The sequence below is a fragment of the Crocodylus porosus genome, unplaced genomic scaffold, assembly GCF_001723895.1.
Source record: "Crocodylus porosus isolate Cpor-Errol unplaced genomic scaffold, CroPor_comp1, whole genome shotgun sequence".
NCBI lineage: Eukaryota > Metazoa > Chordata > Crocodylia > Crocodylidae > Crocodylus > Crocodylus porosus.
In genome coordinates, this window is record NW_017728886.1 from 265,258,629 (window position 1) to 265,274,828 (window position 16,200).

The following is a 16,200-nucleotide window of genomic DNA, read 5'->3' on the forward strand; positions in this document are numbered from 1 at the left end:
TGAACACCTTCAAGAGTAAATTGGATGCTTATCTTGCTGGGATCCTATGACCCCAGCTGACTTCCTGTCCTTTGGGCAGGGGGCTGGACTCGATGATCTCTCGAGGTCCCTTCCAGCCCTGATGTCTATGAAATCCCCTGGGTGGGGGGCACTGAAGAGTAGAGCAGTCATTTCCAGTAAATGAAACAGAGAAGCCAAGGCCTGAATCTTCCAGGTGGTCCTGTAGGATCCTGTCGGTATAGAGGGAGCTAGGACCCGCTTTCTTTAATAGGTTCGTGCATGAAGCTGCAGTTTGTTGAATGTATGAAATAAATCTTTCAGGATGTGTTGATTTGATTTTTGTGGCAGTATACGTGTAATAAATACATCATAGAAAAGTAGGGGTGAAAGGGATTTCCATAGGTGATCTAGTCCAACACCCTGCCTGAGGTAGGATCATCCAAACCATCCCATACAATCCATAATCTCTGCTTCTTAGTGAAACTGTCAACCCAGATGCAACACGAGACATAGCACCCTAACTTGCCATAGGTAAAGTAGGGGGACCACGGCAGCCAACATCCTGCTTCTGTAAAAGGTTGTTAATGTACACTTAAGAGATCCCAGGTAGAAGGTCGCACCCCCCTGTGCTACAGAGGAAGGCATAAACCCCCACAGTCCATACCCATCTGACTGTGGTGTAAAATTTCTTCCTGATTCCAGAAATGGCAATGGGTCTGACCCTGAGTGGAGGGGGAAGACCTTCTAGCCAGGAGCCTTTGGTTTTAAGTGCCAGCAGGAGCATTGGCACACCCTAGTCAAAATTCCCAGCCTTGGCTGTAGTCAACACCCAATACCTCTGAGAGAGGCTTAAAAAAAATCCTGGAAAACCCTATACCTGACATGTGTAGCAGAAAACTGAGGTGTGGGGCGGGGGGATTTCCTCCTATCCCCATGCAGCAATTAACAGAGCCTGGAAGCATGGTAAATATCATAGTCCAACGTAGGCATAGCTACACTGAGGTCATCCCTGACATGTGACTGTCTAGCCTTTTCCTGAACACCTTCAGGGATGGAGTGTCCACAACTTCCATAGGCAATCTGTTCCACAGGCTCACTCTTCTAATTGTGAAGAAAGAAGGTTTTTCCTGATATCCAGTCTAAACCTACTGTGCAACTTGAAGCCATTGATCTGTATCCTATTCTCTGCTACAAGAGAGAGGAGGTGTTCTTTATGGCAGCCCATCAAGTATTAGAAGACTGCTATCATGTCTCCTCTTACGTACCATTTCCCCAAACTGAACACGCCTAGCTCCTTCAGCCTTTTCTCGTATGACTTGCTTTCCGAGCCCTTTATCATCTTTGTTGCCTGCCTCTGGACCCGCTCTAACTTCTCCAAGTTCCATTATCTTTTTAAAATGTGGAGTCCAGAACTGCATAATATTCCAGATGGTGCTTACCTAATCAGTATCAAGTAGAGAGACACTGTCATCTCCCATGTCTTGCACCTACTGCTTCTGTTGATGCAGCCCAAAACCACGTTTGCCTTCTGTGCAGCAGCATTACACTGGAGACTTGTATGGAGCCTGTGTTCTACCAAGACTCGCAAATACTTCTTCACAGGGCTGCCATCCAGTCAAATCTCACCCATCTTGTATTTGTATGTTTGATTATTCCTCCCAAGGTGTAGCCTTTGCATTTGTTGTGCATTTGTCCACTTTGAACTTCATCTTGTTAGCTCAAGCCCAGCTTTCCAGTCTGAGATCCTTCTGAATTGTTCTCCTATCCTCCAGCATGTTCACAATCCTTCCTAGTTTCATGTTTTCCACAGGCTTGCTTAAGATGCTTTCTATACCAGCATCCAAAACCTTAATAAACATGTTGAACAGCCCTGGGCCAAGGACAGACCCCCATGGGACTCCACTTAAAAACTCCTGCTATTCTGACGTGGATCCATTAATGATTACCTTGTGCTTGTGGCTTGTGGCTATTGAGCCAGTTGTCTATGCACCTTCTAGTAGTTTATCCATAAACATTTCCCTAATTTGTTTATGAGAAGGTCATGTGGGACCTTGTCAAGCCTTGTTGAAGTCCCGATGCACTAACTATATCCACAGCATTCGTCTTCATCCACCTACCCAAATAGAATAACAGCAGTAATTTGGGGGATTGGGTTTGCATTATCAAGGACTGGATTTTTCTTGTTGTACACTCAGGGTGTCAAACTCACCTTGTGCACAGGGCTGGATCCAGACTGTGGGGCTCCTCACAGGCCAGATTTAGCCTAGGGCATGCAGCACTGATGGCAGTGGAGGCTCTACCTCCAACTTGAGGCATGCATGGGTGGCATTAGTGGTGCTGGCAGGTCTGGCACAGGCATGCAGTGCAGCTTCTGGCTCCTGCCACATGCCCCACGGCAGAGCGGGAGCTGCTACTGAATGCCCTGTGCTGATCCCTGAGGCATACAGTGGTTCCGCATGGGGGACTGGTGGCTGGGGTGGTAAGACCACAGCACTGGTGATGGGCAAAGTGGCTGAAGTGCAGCTGTGGCTATACCAGCCCTTACACGCCCTCCTGCCATTGATTGTGTTGTCTGCAACAGGGCACTCCTACCCGGCCATGTCCCCCTACTTTAGGTGGCCCACCTCTAGCCCAGTGGGCCAAATGGAGCAGCTCTGTGGTTTATATGTCTCACACCCTTGTTATACACTAACAAACAGGTAGGGGAGTTTTTCCCCTTAAAAATCTGTTAATAAAACCTTTAAGCTAAACTTTTAAAGTGAAGCAATCCTTCCTTCCCCATTTTTTTTCCTCTTTGTTTCCAAATCCCTTACAGATCTTGGTTTACCAGGTAGCATTGAATGTCATTCTTGGCAGAAGTAGAATCACTTAAATTGGTGGCTGTCAGGTTTTGTTGGTAGAAATCCAGCCCTTTTTCTTTTAAAGACAGTGTGCTCACAGGTAGAGAGAAACAAGAAGCAAAGGTGGAAAAATGTAGCCTTTCAGAGAAGGAACAGAAGCTGTAGAGCATAACCCAGTTATTTATCCTGGGAACCTTTCTCCTTTAACTGGCATTCAAAAATGTTACTACGCTACTTTCTTCTGACATGTCTGTTATATGCAGACGTTTCACTGCATATGAGGTTGCTCCATGTCACTTTAGTCCTTGGGACAAGCTAAATGTTTTAAGGCAGGGCAGGGTAGCACCTTAGAGACTAATTTGTTCAGATAGACAGTCTCCTACAAAAGCTTAAGCCTTCTTCATCAGATGCCATGGATGGACATGCAGAGAACAGGGATACTAAACAGAAAGGAATAAAATAATTTAAATACAAGGTATAGGGAAAGGGGGAAGAGAAGCTGGAAAGGGGGGCTCTGCTGAGAGTGGAAGGTGGGTTCAAGAGATCAAAAAGGATAAAGAAAGCAGTTAACCTGTGTATACTTCACGGAGTTACAGTCTAGGTAATGGGATAAGAATCCAGTCTCTGCTTAACACGGGTCAGCCTGTGGAAGACTTCTTGTTCTGCCGTGTTGCACTCGAGGTTGGTTTTTAAAGGGTTCTGCCATAGGCTTTTGTGTATTTCTGGAACTGATGTAAAATTGGTGTCCTGTCCCTTTCTTGTGGGGTTTGCCCCCTCTGTCTAATTTAGACAGCAGAGGGGGAGTGCAAGCAGGAATAGTGCGTATGACATGGGTAGAAGAGCAGGTGAATGACCCTTTGATGTTATAATCCATGGTGTTTGGTCCAGCAATGATGTAATCTCTGTTGATGAGAGGTGCATGGCTGCAAGGCCCTGATACCTTGGGGAGAATGGGAGTCAAGTCATCTTTTGCTAGAGAGCCATTGTTTGCAGTTGTGGGGGCTGCCTCTAAGCCAGGACGGGCTTGTTCCCCCCACAGCTACCTTGAGATGGGTGTCATTATCCAAGGAGGGGTTGGGGCTCATTACTGAAGTGTTTGGGGTGGTGACTGTAGGTGACAACCAGACAGATTCGCTGTCCTTGTCATAGATTGGTATTATAGCAGGCTGGAGCAGGGCCTGAGTCTGGCTCTGACTTCGGTGGCTACGGTGTTGGGATTGTGTTGCGAGTGTAGGAATTCCTGCTCCAGCTCCCGAAGTTGTACATCCCAGGCAGCTGTGTCGGAGCTGATACAGTTGTATAGGTGATAGGTCTAATGGTGCTTAGGATGCATGTTGACGGTATGGAGTTAGTTGTAGCATTCAGTCAGTTTCTCATGCAATGTGGTGGTTTTGTGGCAATTGTACCCAGAGAAATTCCACCAGGACTTCAACTTCCCCCCCAAAATGACTCTGGAAGACTCCAGCCAGCAAATTCAATTTCTTGAACACCATTAGGAAAGTTACTTCTCTAGGGATTTCTTTCTGTACTTTAGATATATGAGGGGCAACAGCAAAGGAAGTGTACTTCAAGGCCTGTCATATTGGCATCCTGGGGGCTGTACATCTGTACATGGGAGTACCATTCATTTTTAGATATAGGGAAGCAGCAGTCCTCTCCTGTTTCCAGATGTAGCATCTTTAAGTGGTTGCATAGTTCCCTCTAGTATTGTTCCAGGTAGTCCTTGGTCAGGAGTTAATAAAACTCTGTGTTGGAAAGTTGTCCCTTGGTTTTCTGTATGTATTATGGATAGACTTGTGCTGGCTGGCTTTTCTTGTCAAATAGGAAAGAAAATGATAGGTGGAAAAGGAAATTCACACACTTAAGAGGGAGAAGGATTAATTCAGGTTTGTGAGTAAGAATTGTTCAGGATACTGCAATCCATGTAATTCCTTTAGCTCTTCAGGTCTGGCCAGACCAGGGTGTTTTTTTTTTCTTTCTTTTTGCAGCTAATAGAGCCCTAACTGAGATGGCAAATCTTGGAGTTCTTGTGTGTAGCTGCCAAAGAAGAGGCTGAGCTGTGTACAGACAAGTTGACAAATGCTTCTCTGGAAAAACAAAGATGACACTTCTCTGATTTAACCTAATCAAATATCCATAACCACTTGCACAGGTTTTGTATTTTTACCTGGAGATGCAGGAGATTTTTAAAAAATCCGGCTGTAAACAGATTAGCTACTTTCTAAGTCAGTTGTTCTCAACCTTTTTTACTTCAAGACCTCCTTTCATCATTTTTAAGAATTTGGGAGCATCCTTGCTACTCTGTGCCCTCACTCCCACCCCTGGGGTCCCAAGCAATACTTGTTTTAATTTCCGTGATGCTCCCTTTCCCCCAGAGATTGTGCTGTGTTGAGTTCCAGAAATATGGTGCCAGAAAACAACCCAAATAGCTATTTTTAATGTGTTTTATAATGGCAATGGAGTCTAGCTCCTGGAATTAGATAACATGAGAATGCAGAAGGGGACATGCTGGTCCCATCACATGTTTACTAGCACACAGATGCATAGTAAGGTCACGTGGTTTTTTGTAGAGTAATGATGATTTTGGCAGTTTCATTTACTTTGCAAAGTATGGAATATTTTAATTGCTTAATTTATGTAAGCTCCTATTCTATTTTGGGCAGCTCCTATTCTATTTTGGGCAGCGCCTCTCTTAAGATTCAGTTGGGTGTTCTTCATTGAAGGCAGGGATTTATTCTCTGTAGTTCACCATTAAGGGTCATCTCTAGTTCTCTCTCTGTTCTTACACAGGTCAGTTGTCAAGTTGCTGCTGCTGCTGCTGCTGCTCTTTTCATACTTCAGAAACCCAACTATCCTGTCTTTTAAGCTTTACATCTGTTCTTCTGCATTATTCTGGTTGCTAACATCATTCCCTTCCTGTGCATCCAAAGTGAGCTGTTTTAAAATGCCTTCTCTTGATTATTGATTAGGTCACTTCATTTTCCACCACCAACAGTTGACATGTCTTGTCTTGTTGTCATCTTCCAGACTTCACCTTGCTCTGCAGCTACACTAGTGCCTGCAACTTAGATCTTGTCTTTTTCCATGCCCCTCACTTGATCCTTTTTCTACTAGCAACTCCAGCCTCTAAAGTCATCTGACTCCTTTGCCTTGTGGTTTCTTCTTTGCTATTTTGGTGCTTTGTTCTCTACTGTGTTGTTAGCATGGAGTGATCTCGGTTCCAGGAGGCCAAGTTTTGATCCTTTTTTCCAGGCCTTCTTCAAAACCTCTTTCCAAGCAGACATACTTATTCCTCCAACCCTGGGGAAAATTAGAAACTAAAACAACCTTATCTTAAGATTGCACTGTTCTGCGGGCTATTGTCTATCATTAAGATGGCAGGGTCCATGCATTTTTGTCTGTCTGATACATCCCTGATCATATTGTAGAAACTGAAGTGGAAAATAATCTATTCTAAAAATCACAGACTTCTGGGTTCTTATTGGATAACAGCAGCAAGGCAGATTGTGATAAATATATGTGCAAAGAATGCATCTGGTCTGGGTCTGGGTTCTTCTCAGTGTCAAAACAGTCTTTACAGGCAGTGGAGCATTTCCAAGTCAATAAGAGACGTTAACAGCAGAGAACATAGATTGTTCTTCATATAAGTGGTGGAACTAAGTGAAGGTTGATGCTTCCCTTCCCCCTTTTCTCTGAACTACAGAATTAAAAGCTCTGACTTTTGACCATAGAACTTAATGTCAGATGACTTTGATGCTGACAATCAGGTCACTGTCAAGTCGACAGTATAGCACAGTGAAAAAATCTGGGTTTAATGCTACTGCTGCTGAAGACAATGACCTCAAGGAGCTGCCTCCCCACAAACTGTTATATACTGGGGCCCTTAAATCAATGGCTGTAATTCAACACTTTGCAGCAAACAAATGTCCCAGCTTTGGATGCAGGTCAACTCTTGACCATGATGAGAGAACTTAGTAGTTTCTTTTTAAAGGTTTTAATGCAAAGCAAGATTGCTGACACCCAAACTCTGTTTTCTTCTATAGCAACCTCAGGGCTGAGGGTTATGTCTCCAAGTTCCCTCTAAAATGTTTAGGAGCATTTTTTGATAGAAACCAATTGGAATTAACTCCATTAGAAATTAGGCAGCAAATGCTAGTTAAACGAAGATGAACCTTCTTTCTCATTAGAGTTTGGGCAGCAACTGCCAGTTAAGGGGAAGAGGATGGAACTTCAGCTTTGTACTGTAGGAGTATGTGGCAATTACTTCCCCCCGCTTTACAACTAAGTTTTTATTTTTTTTAAAGTCATTGCTATCCTCTCGGTTTTGCAATGGATACTTACCTAAACTTCATTTCCTAGGCTCCTTTGGGTAAGAATCTTTAATTGTGTTTTGTAGAAGAGTACTGTTTGACCTTAATATCTTTGAAAAATATCCTATACTGGAATAAAAAAACGTAGTGGTTAACTTCCAAGATATTAAGTATTCCTTTTAAGGGTTTTTTTTTTTCCTATCACTTTCCATACTAGAGGAAAGTACTGATCAGACACACCTGCTAACACTGAAGCAAATTAGTTAAGCTTTCTTTATGCTTCCAAAACCTTTGATATAAAGTGGCTTATTTTAAATGAAGCACTGCGTCATTGGTTTGTGTTGAAGCTATTTAAAAAAAAAAAATGGAAAAATGAAATGGGGGAAAAGGGCAACATTGTATCTCAGTGAATATTTAATATGTGTAGCAATCAGTGGTTCTTGCTAGGCGTTGTGTCTGAAGGTGAAAGTAAATAGCTCTACTACCTCTGATTCATCTGCTCTTAGTCATCTCACACAAGATTTGAACATGGAAAAACATATTTTTAGCTACCCTGAGGCCCAGCTTTCCTATTTCGAAGCACACCCAGGCTGCACAAAATTTTCTCTTGCGGGCTTGGCCTTGAAGAATAAATTTAGAATCTGCAGCCAAGTAAAGATAAAGCTACCTGGATTGTACTTGTCAGGGTGGGACCAATGGGGGAGTTTCCTCTTCTAAATCTTTACTCAAATGGTTTTACAAAATGAGAAAGTAAGAACCTGTAAAGCTATAGCACTGTCCTACCTTATTGTCCAGAGTTACTTATTGGAAAGCACTGTAATTTGATGCATGATTTAATAGGTTCTGCTATTGCCCACCCCATAGAAATGGGAAAAAACCCCTTCCTCTAACTTCAATGGAGAGGGAATCCAATTGTTTTAAAATACCTCTCATTGCTTTATTTGGGACTGATTTTAATTTTGTTTTTCACTATAGAAGGATGGCATTTCTTCCAAGATCAGTATAAAAGTACTGTATTTCTGTGAATATAAGGTGATGCAAGACAACAACCCCCCCAGTGATTAGGTTATACATATAGATAATTTATACCTTTTTAATTTATACATTCATAAATTTATAATTAATATTCCGTGTATGGAATCTGATTATTGGAGGGTCATCTTATATTTCTCTCCTCTCCTCCCCCCCTCTACTGCAGGTGGTGGGGGGAGAGGTGGTGCGGGGGGCAGGCAGTAGGGACAGACAGTGTGGAGGTGGTGGAGCAGACAGTGAGAGAGGCAGGTAGCTTGCCCCTTGCTGCCTGTTTGTTTTTCCTCCTTCACTCACCCCCCGCATTGTGCCATGCCCCCCTCTCTCCTCCACATGACTTCTGCCACCGGCAACCTCAGGTCCCTACCCCACTTCCTCCTGTCCCCTCTACCTTTTCTCTGCACCAGCCATCCCTGCTGCAGCCTGGGGCACAGAGCCTGGCTCCAGTCTGGCCCTGTAGCAGCAACGGTGTGGAACCAGAACTGCTCTTCCTGCCTGGCCCTGTAGCAGTTGCCTGCTGCTGTTGTTGCTACGGGCTCGGGGTTGGGCTGGAGCAGGGTCTGTGCCCCAGGCTGCGGAGCAAAGGTAAGGAGGAATGCGGCAGAAACAGGGGAAAGAGGGAGAAGCGGCATGGGGTGGGGACTATAGGGGAGGTGTAGTGGGTCTGCAGAGGCAGGGCGGGAGGGCAGGCTGTAGCTGAGGCTCCAGCTCCAGCCCCTACGTCAGCTGGGGGGCCAGAGCCACAGCAACTATTTCCCCCCCCCCAACTTTCCCCTTCCCATTGCTGTGTGCTTGATTGTAAGCTGATTTGGATTTTTCCCCATGTTAAACGGGGGGAAAAAACTCTCTTTTAATGGAGTAAATGCGGTAATAAGATAAGATGTAGCTTCTTTTACAACCAAGCCTGCTTTTAAGACACCTTTTCTTTTTTGTTTTTATTTGTCTATTTCCAAACTATTTTAAGGTAGAAAAATGGAAATATCTTGACTCAAAAAAAAAAAAAAATCAGAATTAAAGGGGACTGTATCTTTTGGGGCATCTATTGGTGCTATTTCTAAAGTGTTGCTTGCCACAGGGGGTGGAAACTGCATTGCTACAATAAAACTCAAATGATGAAGAATAGATTTGAATTGGGCACCTTATCCAAATGTATCCTGAAGACAGCTGGAGAATATTTCTTTGACTTTGCTTAGTTTGGAAAAAGGCTGTAGAAAGAGGGCAAGGGAAAGGGAGAAATGAAGACCCATTCAGTTTAGTTAAATCTACAGACCATATCCACATGAGCATAACCATTTGGTTCCCTGGGGACATCTAGCAGTTGGACACCTTGTGCTGCTGCTGGTTGTCCCTGGGGAATGCCCATGCCACATGTCCTCTGGTGCACGGCAGGTTACCCTGGGTCAGATAGGGGAGGCTGGGGCCAGCACTGGGCTGGCCCCAGCAGCCTTACCTCGGGTTCGGGGGGCCTCCTGGGGCTGTGTTCTGCTGGATCCTGCCACTTGGGAGCCTGGCCAGTTGCTGGAGTGTGGCTCTGGCCAGCCAGGCTCATTTTGAGTGGCATGTGTTGCCCCCATGTGCGCCGCTCTGGATTTTTTTTTTTTTAAACATATATCCCCGGGGTCAAAAAATACCCCCCGTACTGCTACCTTGTAGCACAGAGAACAGCTGAGTGTGTGCACCATACCACACGACTGTGCTCATCTGGACGTGGCCAGTCTCTAGGAAAGAAGGAAGAAGGTGTTTTAAATGCAATTAAAAATAGTAAAAATGTCTACATAAATTTTTTATTTTTTTTTAGGGTTTTCAGAAAAAAGTAAGAAGCCTACCTCCCCTTGACCCAGAAGTCCTGTCAGTTTTTGTGCCTCCTTTTACCAGCAAAGATGAGAGTCAATCAACTACCACATATTGTAATAACGTCAATAAAACTAAACGACGTTCTTTCCGGAAAAAGAAAGAGAGGCCTAAGGCTGAGAATGTGAAGGGTCTGAATGTGGACCACAGAGTGCCAGATACTGAAGATATTAGTGTTCCCAAAGATATTGACCTCGTTGGCTTGCCGGAGCTATGCTTCCCAGGTATTATGTGGCTTTCATTTAATAATTGTTACTGAGAACTGCTTATAAACCTTCTATTATCTATTTCGTGGCCACACCTATAGCTCTGTTGCTGCGTCCATGCTGCCTTTGTGTGCTGTAAAGTGAATTTCTCTTAGTATATATCATAGCATTTTAAAAAGGCTCTCCCTTCCCCACTTTCTCTCTGCCTTTACATTTTAGAACGGACTTTCTGTCAAATCGTGAATGCTTACATTTCCTCACTAGTTTCTGCTTGAGTAGTAACTGTTTCTCCAGAACCTTATAGTAACTTTGTTTGAGTAACTGGAACATGCAATCTATTAAAAAAAAAAAAAAAAAATTGTACAAACACAGCCCAGAAAAAGAATAGAGGACTTTGACTGTGGTTTGCCATATCACAAATATAAAATAAGCTGTATGATGTTTTAACTTCAGTGACCTTTTAGTAAATGGTTTTAGACTTGTATAACAAGCTTCCAATCAGTTAGCGTGGCATATTTTCATTAAAAGTGAAGTGTTGCAATGAAAAAGCAGTTGATGCAGCTTGAGTTGTACAAGCAGCTTTTACTATGCACATATTTATAACAAGTACTCATCTTATTTGCAGGAGGACTGTATATAAGTTCTGAATCAAAAGAGGACCACATCCATTTCCTGGTTTTCACAGATGTCTGCGGTAACCGAACATACGGTGTTGTTGCACAGTATTATCAACCTATTCAAGTATGTTGTGTAATAAGCATTTTTAATTAAACTTCTTATGTAGAAAATGTTGAAAAATGCCAATTCATTGGATTTCTGAAATTAATTTTATATGCTTTAATAGCAATATGGTATAGATCATTAATCTAAAGGTGGCGTATATGATGCTAGCTACCTCAGTTTCTTGTGTTATGGGTTATAGAAACGTGCATCTTACGCTTGGCTGAGCTGTTAGGCTTGAGCAGACCTACTGGTTTTTGACCTGTGATTCCTAATTTACTGTAATGTGGTGCCCTCATTGAACACTGTAGATTTTTAACTGGGAGTTGTGTGACTATCAGAGAGCAGAATTTATTCCCTAGGCATAGTTTTAGGTGCATGAGTTTGAGAAATATACAAGTGCTCTTGATAGATATGCTCAAAAATATGCTTTTAATAGATGGATATAATTTTGTAGGCTGAGATTTTTAAAGGACCAAGGGAACTTAAATGTCCAAATCTCACCAAAATTTAGTGGGGGTTTGGCTATTTCCCTTGGTTCCATTGAAAATACCAGCCCTAACTTCATGATTAACATCATCACATTAATCTGCAGTTTTCTTGTAGGATGGATGCATTCCAGCAAATGGGCAGGCCCACTGGGAATCCGTGCAGACTGGTAAAGCGTTTGCCTGCTTTGTACCATTTGCTGTGTGTGTCATCTCCAGATATCCATACTTTAATGCTCTCAAGGACTGCCTATCTTGGTAAGAATTACTATTCTATAATGCATGTCACTGTTGTAAAAGCATGTAGAGACACACAAATAATTTTTCTCAGTTATTTTAAAAAATCATACATAATGTACGCCCATGCTATATTTACTCAAATATAAGACAACTCCCCCCCAATAGTTAGATTCTATATGGGGAAAAATTATAAATTTGTATTCTAGATATCTATTAATCCAAAGCCAAAAGGTTCATGGTTTATCATATAGTTCATTGGGCGGGGCCCCAGCAGTGTCAACAGCGTTTCAAGCCATGGTGACCCCATAGCTCATCACTGCTCTGTGTGTGCGTGTGTGTGCATGCGCTCCAGATACCCACCTCATCCCCTGTTTAGTGATGTTTGCCAGGCATTGTAGTCTGGTGGAAAAAACAGGAGTCATCAGAAATGGGACAGAAAGGCACAGCTCAGCTGTTGGAGTGAAGAGGAAGTCGAAATGTATGTAGTGTAATGAAAAAAGTTGGCACTGATGTGGACTGAGTGTAGTGGACAGTACTGTCTGTCTTCTTCAGATGGTTTGAACTAATCTGACCTTGTAGGATTCTATCAGTATGTTTGTGGGCTAAGATCAAGTGTAGTTTGCTCCACTAGTCTGTCCCCTGGGCTGAGATCACTTTGAATGACGTTGTGTAGTAGAGGGTGTAGACTTGTCCAATGCAACGTGGACAGGGCACTGTACAAGAGTCTACTGTAGCCTCCCAATGGAAGGCTTTCGGCTATATGCCTATTTTGTAGAAATGAGGGCTCTCTCCCTAGCTTGCTCCTTTGGCCTCTTGGCTGAGGGCAAGTGAGACTCAGGGGGCATCTGAACCCCAAGACTTCTGGGCTGGGGCCTGCACATAGGGTACCTGCCCTGCATTTGGGAGAATCTGAATCCCCAAGCCAAAGTGTCTGGGATGGAGGATACTTGCTGGTGGTAGCACCACATGGACTTGAATGATTGAGTTCTGCTTAGTTCATAAGATTTGGAATGGATTTGGCTAATTCAGCCTGGATCATGAAAATAAAAATAACATATGGCCCATACTGGGCAGACATTTTGTAGTCATGCTCAGTACTGGCTGTATTGAATCAACTTCATAGTTGGTTTCTATTACTGTGCACATGTTTAACAATAAACAGTACATTAAATGAGACTTCCTTGTGTGCAAATGCAAGATGGAGTGGGGGGCTTCCCTGCTCAGGCTGATTGGAGGGGAAAACTCCTCATCAGGTGTGGTGTGTGTAGTTTAAAAAAAAGAAGATATTTACAAGTATATGTGGATTTTCTGACTCGGTTGAATTGGGAGTATTTGAATGACAAGAAAACTGGATCCAATTACACATTATAGCATGAAGCAAGGAAGAGTTAAAAACAAAAGTTACTTGAACAGTAACAACATAAGAGTACACAGTTGTGGTTACTGATATGGTCTATATGTGTTCTGTGAGATTTGTATAGGTCTGAGCAAAATTAATACCTGCAGGGAACAGATTTTCAGTATAGTTTTCTTAGACTTTTTTTTCCCTATAGGGTCTAAAACGCTGCAAGTCTTTCTCTGGGGAGAATCATTAAGAAAGCAGATACTAGGTAGAGAATAGTTTTCAAAAAGAGTATAAATGAATTCTGTAACAGGCTTTTTGGACTAAGGTGACCTTCCCACACCTCCTAAGGAAATACTACAGTGATTACTGGGAGTTCTTATAATGCCCAAAGGAATGAGGAACGGAGTTTCTCTGTGTTATCAGTCCCCAGGTAACACCCTTTTAAAGCTCTAGCCCTGGGATATAGAATAATTTACATTTTACAACTTTTCTTGAAGTGCTTCAGGTATGAAGATGGGTTCTTAACTGGATAGACTGGAACTGTTTGACTTCTGTAGTAGCTTGATAGATTGTGAAAACCTGGGATAGCAGCTGCATATTGTTTCACGTTTTAGACTTTAGACCCTGGGTTGCGACCCAAATGAGGGCAATGCCAGCAGTGCTGCACAGAGAAGATGAGCCGCACTGTGTGCCGGGAGCTCCCCTGCCGCCGGGCCACTGCTGCCGCACTCCGCTGCCTGCAGTGGGGCATGGGGGGTGGAAAAAAAGGTTGGAAACCACTGCTTTACTGGGTAATATGCCTACGTGATGGTTGAAAGATGTTAGTGAGAATATTATGGTTTCCGAGGCAGGCAGACATCCAAATCAATATCTACATGCCCGAGTCAAAAGTGACCTGATTGTGGAAGGCATTGAGAGTTGTGGCTGCTCTTGACCTTAAAGAGAAGTGTAGGGTTGAATAGTTTTGACAGTCTGTACGGTGTAGTCATTTTTAAGAGATCACCAGGAGCACCCATGTCATTGGTTGGATGTATTTTTACTGTGAGTGGGTTTTTTTTGTTTGTTTGTTTGTTTGTTTTTAAATTATAAATATGAATTTAAGTTCTTAGCACTAGGCTGCCAGCTTTCAATTTTTTGCACAGTTGTATAGTTGACTTGGGTCAGACACTGGATGATGCCATTTTCTTGCTGTTTGGACTGAATTGTGTGGCAGAATGGCACTGGTGTATTTTGGACACCAAAATCTAACTGTAGTATCTCACAGATTCTCTTGGGGGTGTGAGGTAGCTGTTGATCTGAGAGAGGGGATAAGCTCAGCTTGTGCATGATTGAGCAGGTGAGAATTTTGGGGAAGACTACTAATGTTTGCCTTTCATAACCATTCCAGAATCTATGGGAATGAGCCCTTCTAGTTTAGTGGCCAGTAGAAATCTAATACTGGCTCTTTTGAAGGTCTCCAAAAGTTGTTATAACATCAGCATGGGCGCTTGTCCTTTGCTCCCATCTGTGAGGAGATTCTCTCTGCCCAGTCTGTTGTGAAGCATCAGTAAGTAGTAAGGGCCGAACCCTGCTGGGTTCAGATTTCACCATCTAGATATTTCAAACATACTTAAATACCTGCCTTGCAGTTGTGAGGTTAGAATTTTGCACAGCCTTAAAGCCGATCTCCTCCAAAGTAAAGACGGGGTGGCACTGCACACCTGAGTTTAGTGTGGCTCTTAGGTGGTTGGTGCAAGAAGTACAAGATTGCTCAGGGAAAGTGCCTACTACCGTTTGAGTGTTGCTGCAATAATAAAAAAACTAGGATAAAAGGATGTCACAATTGGAAAGTCAGATGCTCAAAAATTAGAAAGTGTTCAAAATAGAATTGCCCTTCTTGTTCATGTGCATGATGATAAAATCCTAAATTTCATAATGGCAGCCCACTTTCTTCAAGAAACTAATTGGTAGGCATGGGCAAATTGCGTGCGTGCGTGCGTGCGTGTGTGTGTGTGGTCATGGCTCTTCTGCTGTGTGGTGCATCCACTGAGCTCTCCAAGCTCCCTGGCATGTTAGCGCAGCTCTTGCCAGAGCTCTGCCTATGCTGTAAAGCAGTGGTGAGAACAGGAATGGACAGGGGGGTTTCCCCACTACCTTCTTTGGCTGACACACGTGCCGTGAGGTCTGAGCTCACTGCCTGGCCAGTGCAGGCTGCTGTTGGAGCTGCGCATGAGCCATGAGCTCTGAGCTCATCAGCTGATCTGGGTGAGGCCCGGCCAGAGCCTCTGCTTTTATGTGCATCTGGAGCCCTGGGAGTGAACACTGCTGTTGCTCACCTTTCCTCTCCCATCTTCTTCTGGGTGAATTCAGCAACAGGAGAAAAGAGGGCACAGATAGCAGAGGCAGTACTCACCTCCTGGGCTCTGGAGCTGCATGAAAGCAGGAGACCTAGCCAGACCCCATTTGAAGAGCTTATGTGCCGCACAAACTAAGCCCAGTATGACTGGATCCAGCCCTGCTGTGAGCACTCCGAGTTCACCAACTGATAAACGCAAGCTCTGGCCAGAGCCCCTGTTTTTCTCATGGCTGCACAGCCTGGGGCTCAGTGCTGCTTGCATTTCACCCCTACTTCAGAGGGAAAGAAGGGATGAGTGGCACTGCCATGCATCCCCCAGGCTTCAGAGCTTCCTCAAAGCTGGGGCTGTGGCCAGAGCCCATGCTGATCAACTGCTTATAGCTTCTCATGTTCTGTGAGCATTGGTGGGAACTGTATTGACATGCCTGTGAGCTCACAGGGCCTACTATGCATATACCACACCACTGTTCCCTTCTGAATCCATCCCTGTTGGTAGGTAAATTAAGGATTCATGTTCTTGTGGTTTCCAATCTACTGTACCCTCTAGTAAACAGGAGGGCAGGGACATAAAGTAATTTAGAATAAATGTTCTTCTCCCTGTCTGCATGCTTCTCCTTGTCTCGATGCCATGCTCTAAGTTTTTCCTTTATGACATGTCAAAACAAGATCCTGGGGAACGTGCTTAGTATGCATGGCATGTTGGCTAGTCTTGTTTCATAGATTTCGTAGACATCAGGGCTGGAAGGGACCTTGGAAGATCATCGAGTCCAGCCCCCTGCCCAAAGGGCAGGAAGTCAGCTGGGGTCATAGGATCCCAGCAAGATAAGCATCCAATT

The 16,200-nt window shown here is 43.8% G+C and overlaps 1 protein-coding gene across 1 annotated transcript in view; it reads left to right on the plus strand.

Annotated features, from left to right (window-relative positions):
- DENND3 (DENN domain containing 3) overlaps positions 1-16,200 on the plus strand; it is a 64,437-nt gene that overhangs the window by 2,793 nt on the left and 45,444 nt on the right. The window contains exons 2-4 of the mRNA XM_019547750.1: positions 9,978-10,254; positions 10,862-10,977; positions 11,563-11,702. Coding sequence (XP_019403295.1) covers positions 9,978-10,254; positions 10,862-10,977; positions 11,563-11,702 — 533 coding nt within the window. The remainder of the gene's footprint in view (positions 1-9,977; positions 10,255-10,861; positions 10,978-11,562; positions 11,703-16,200) is intronic.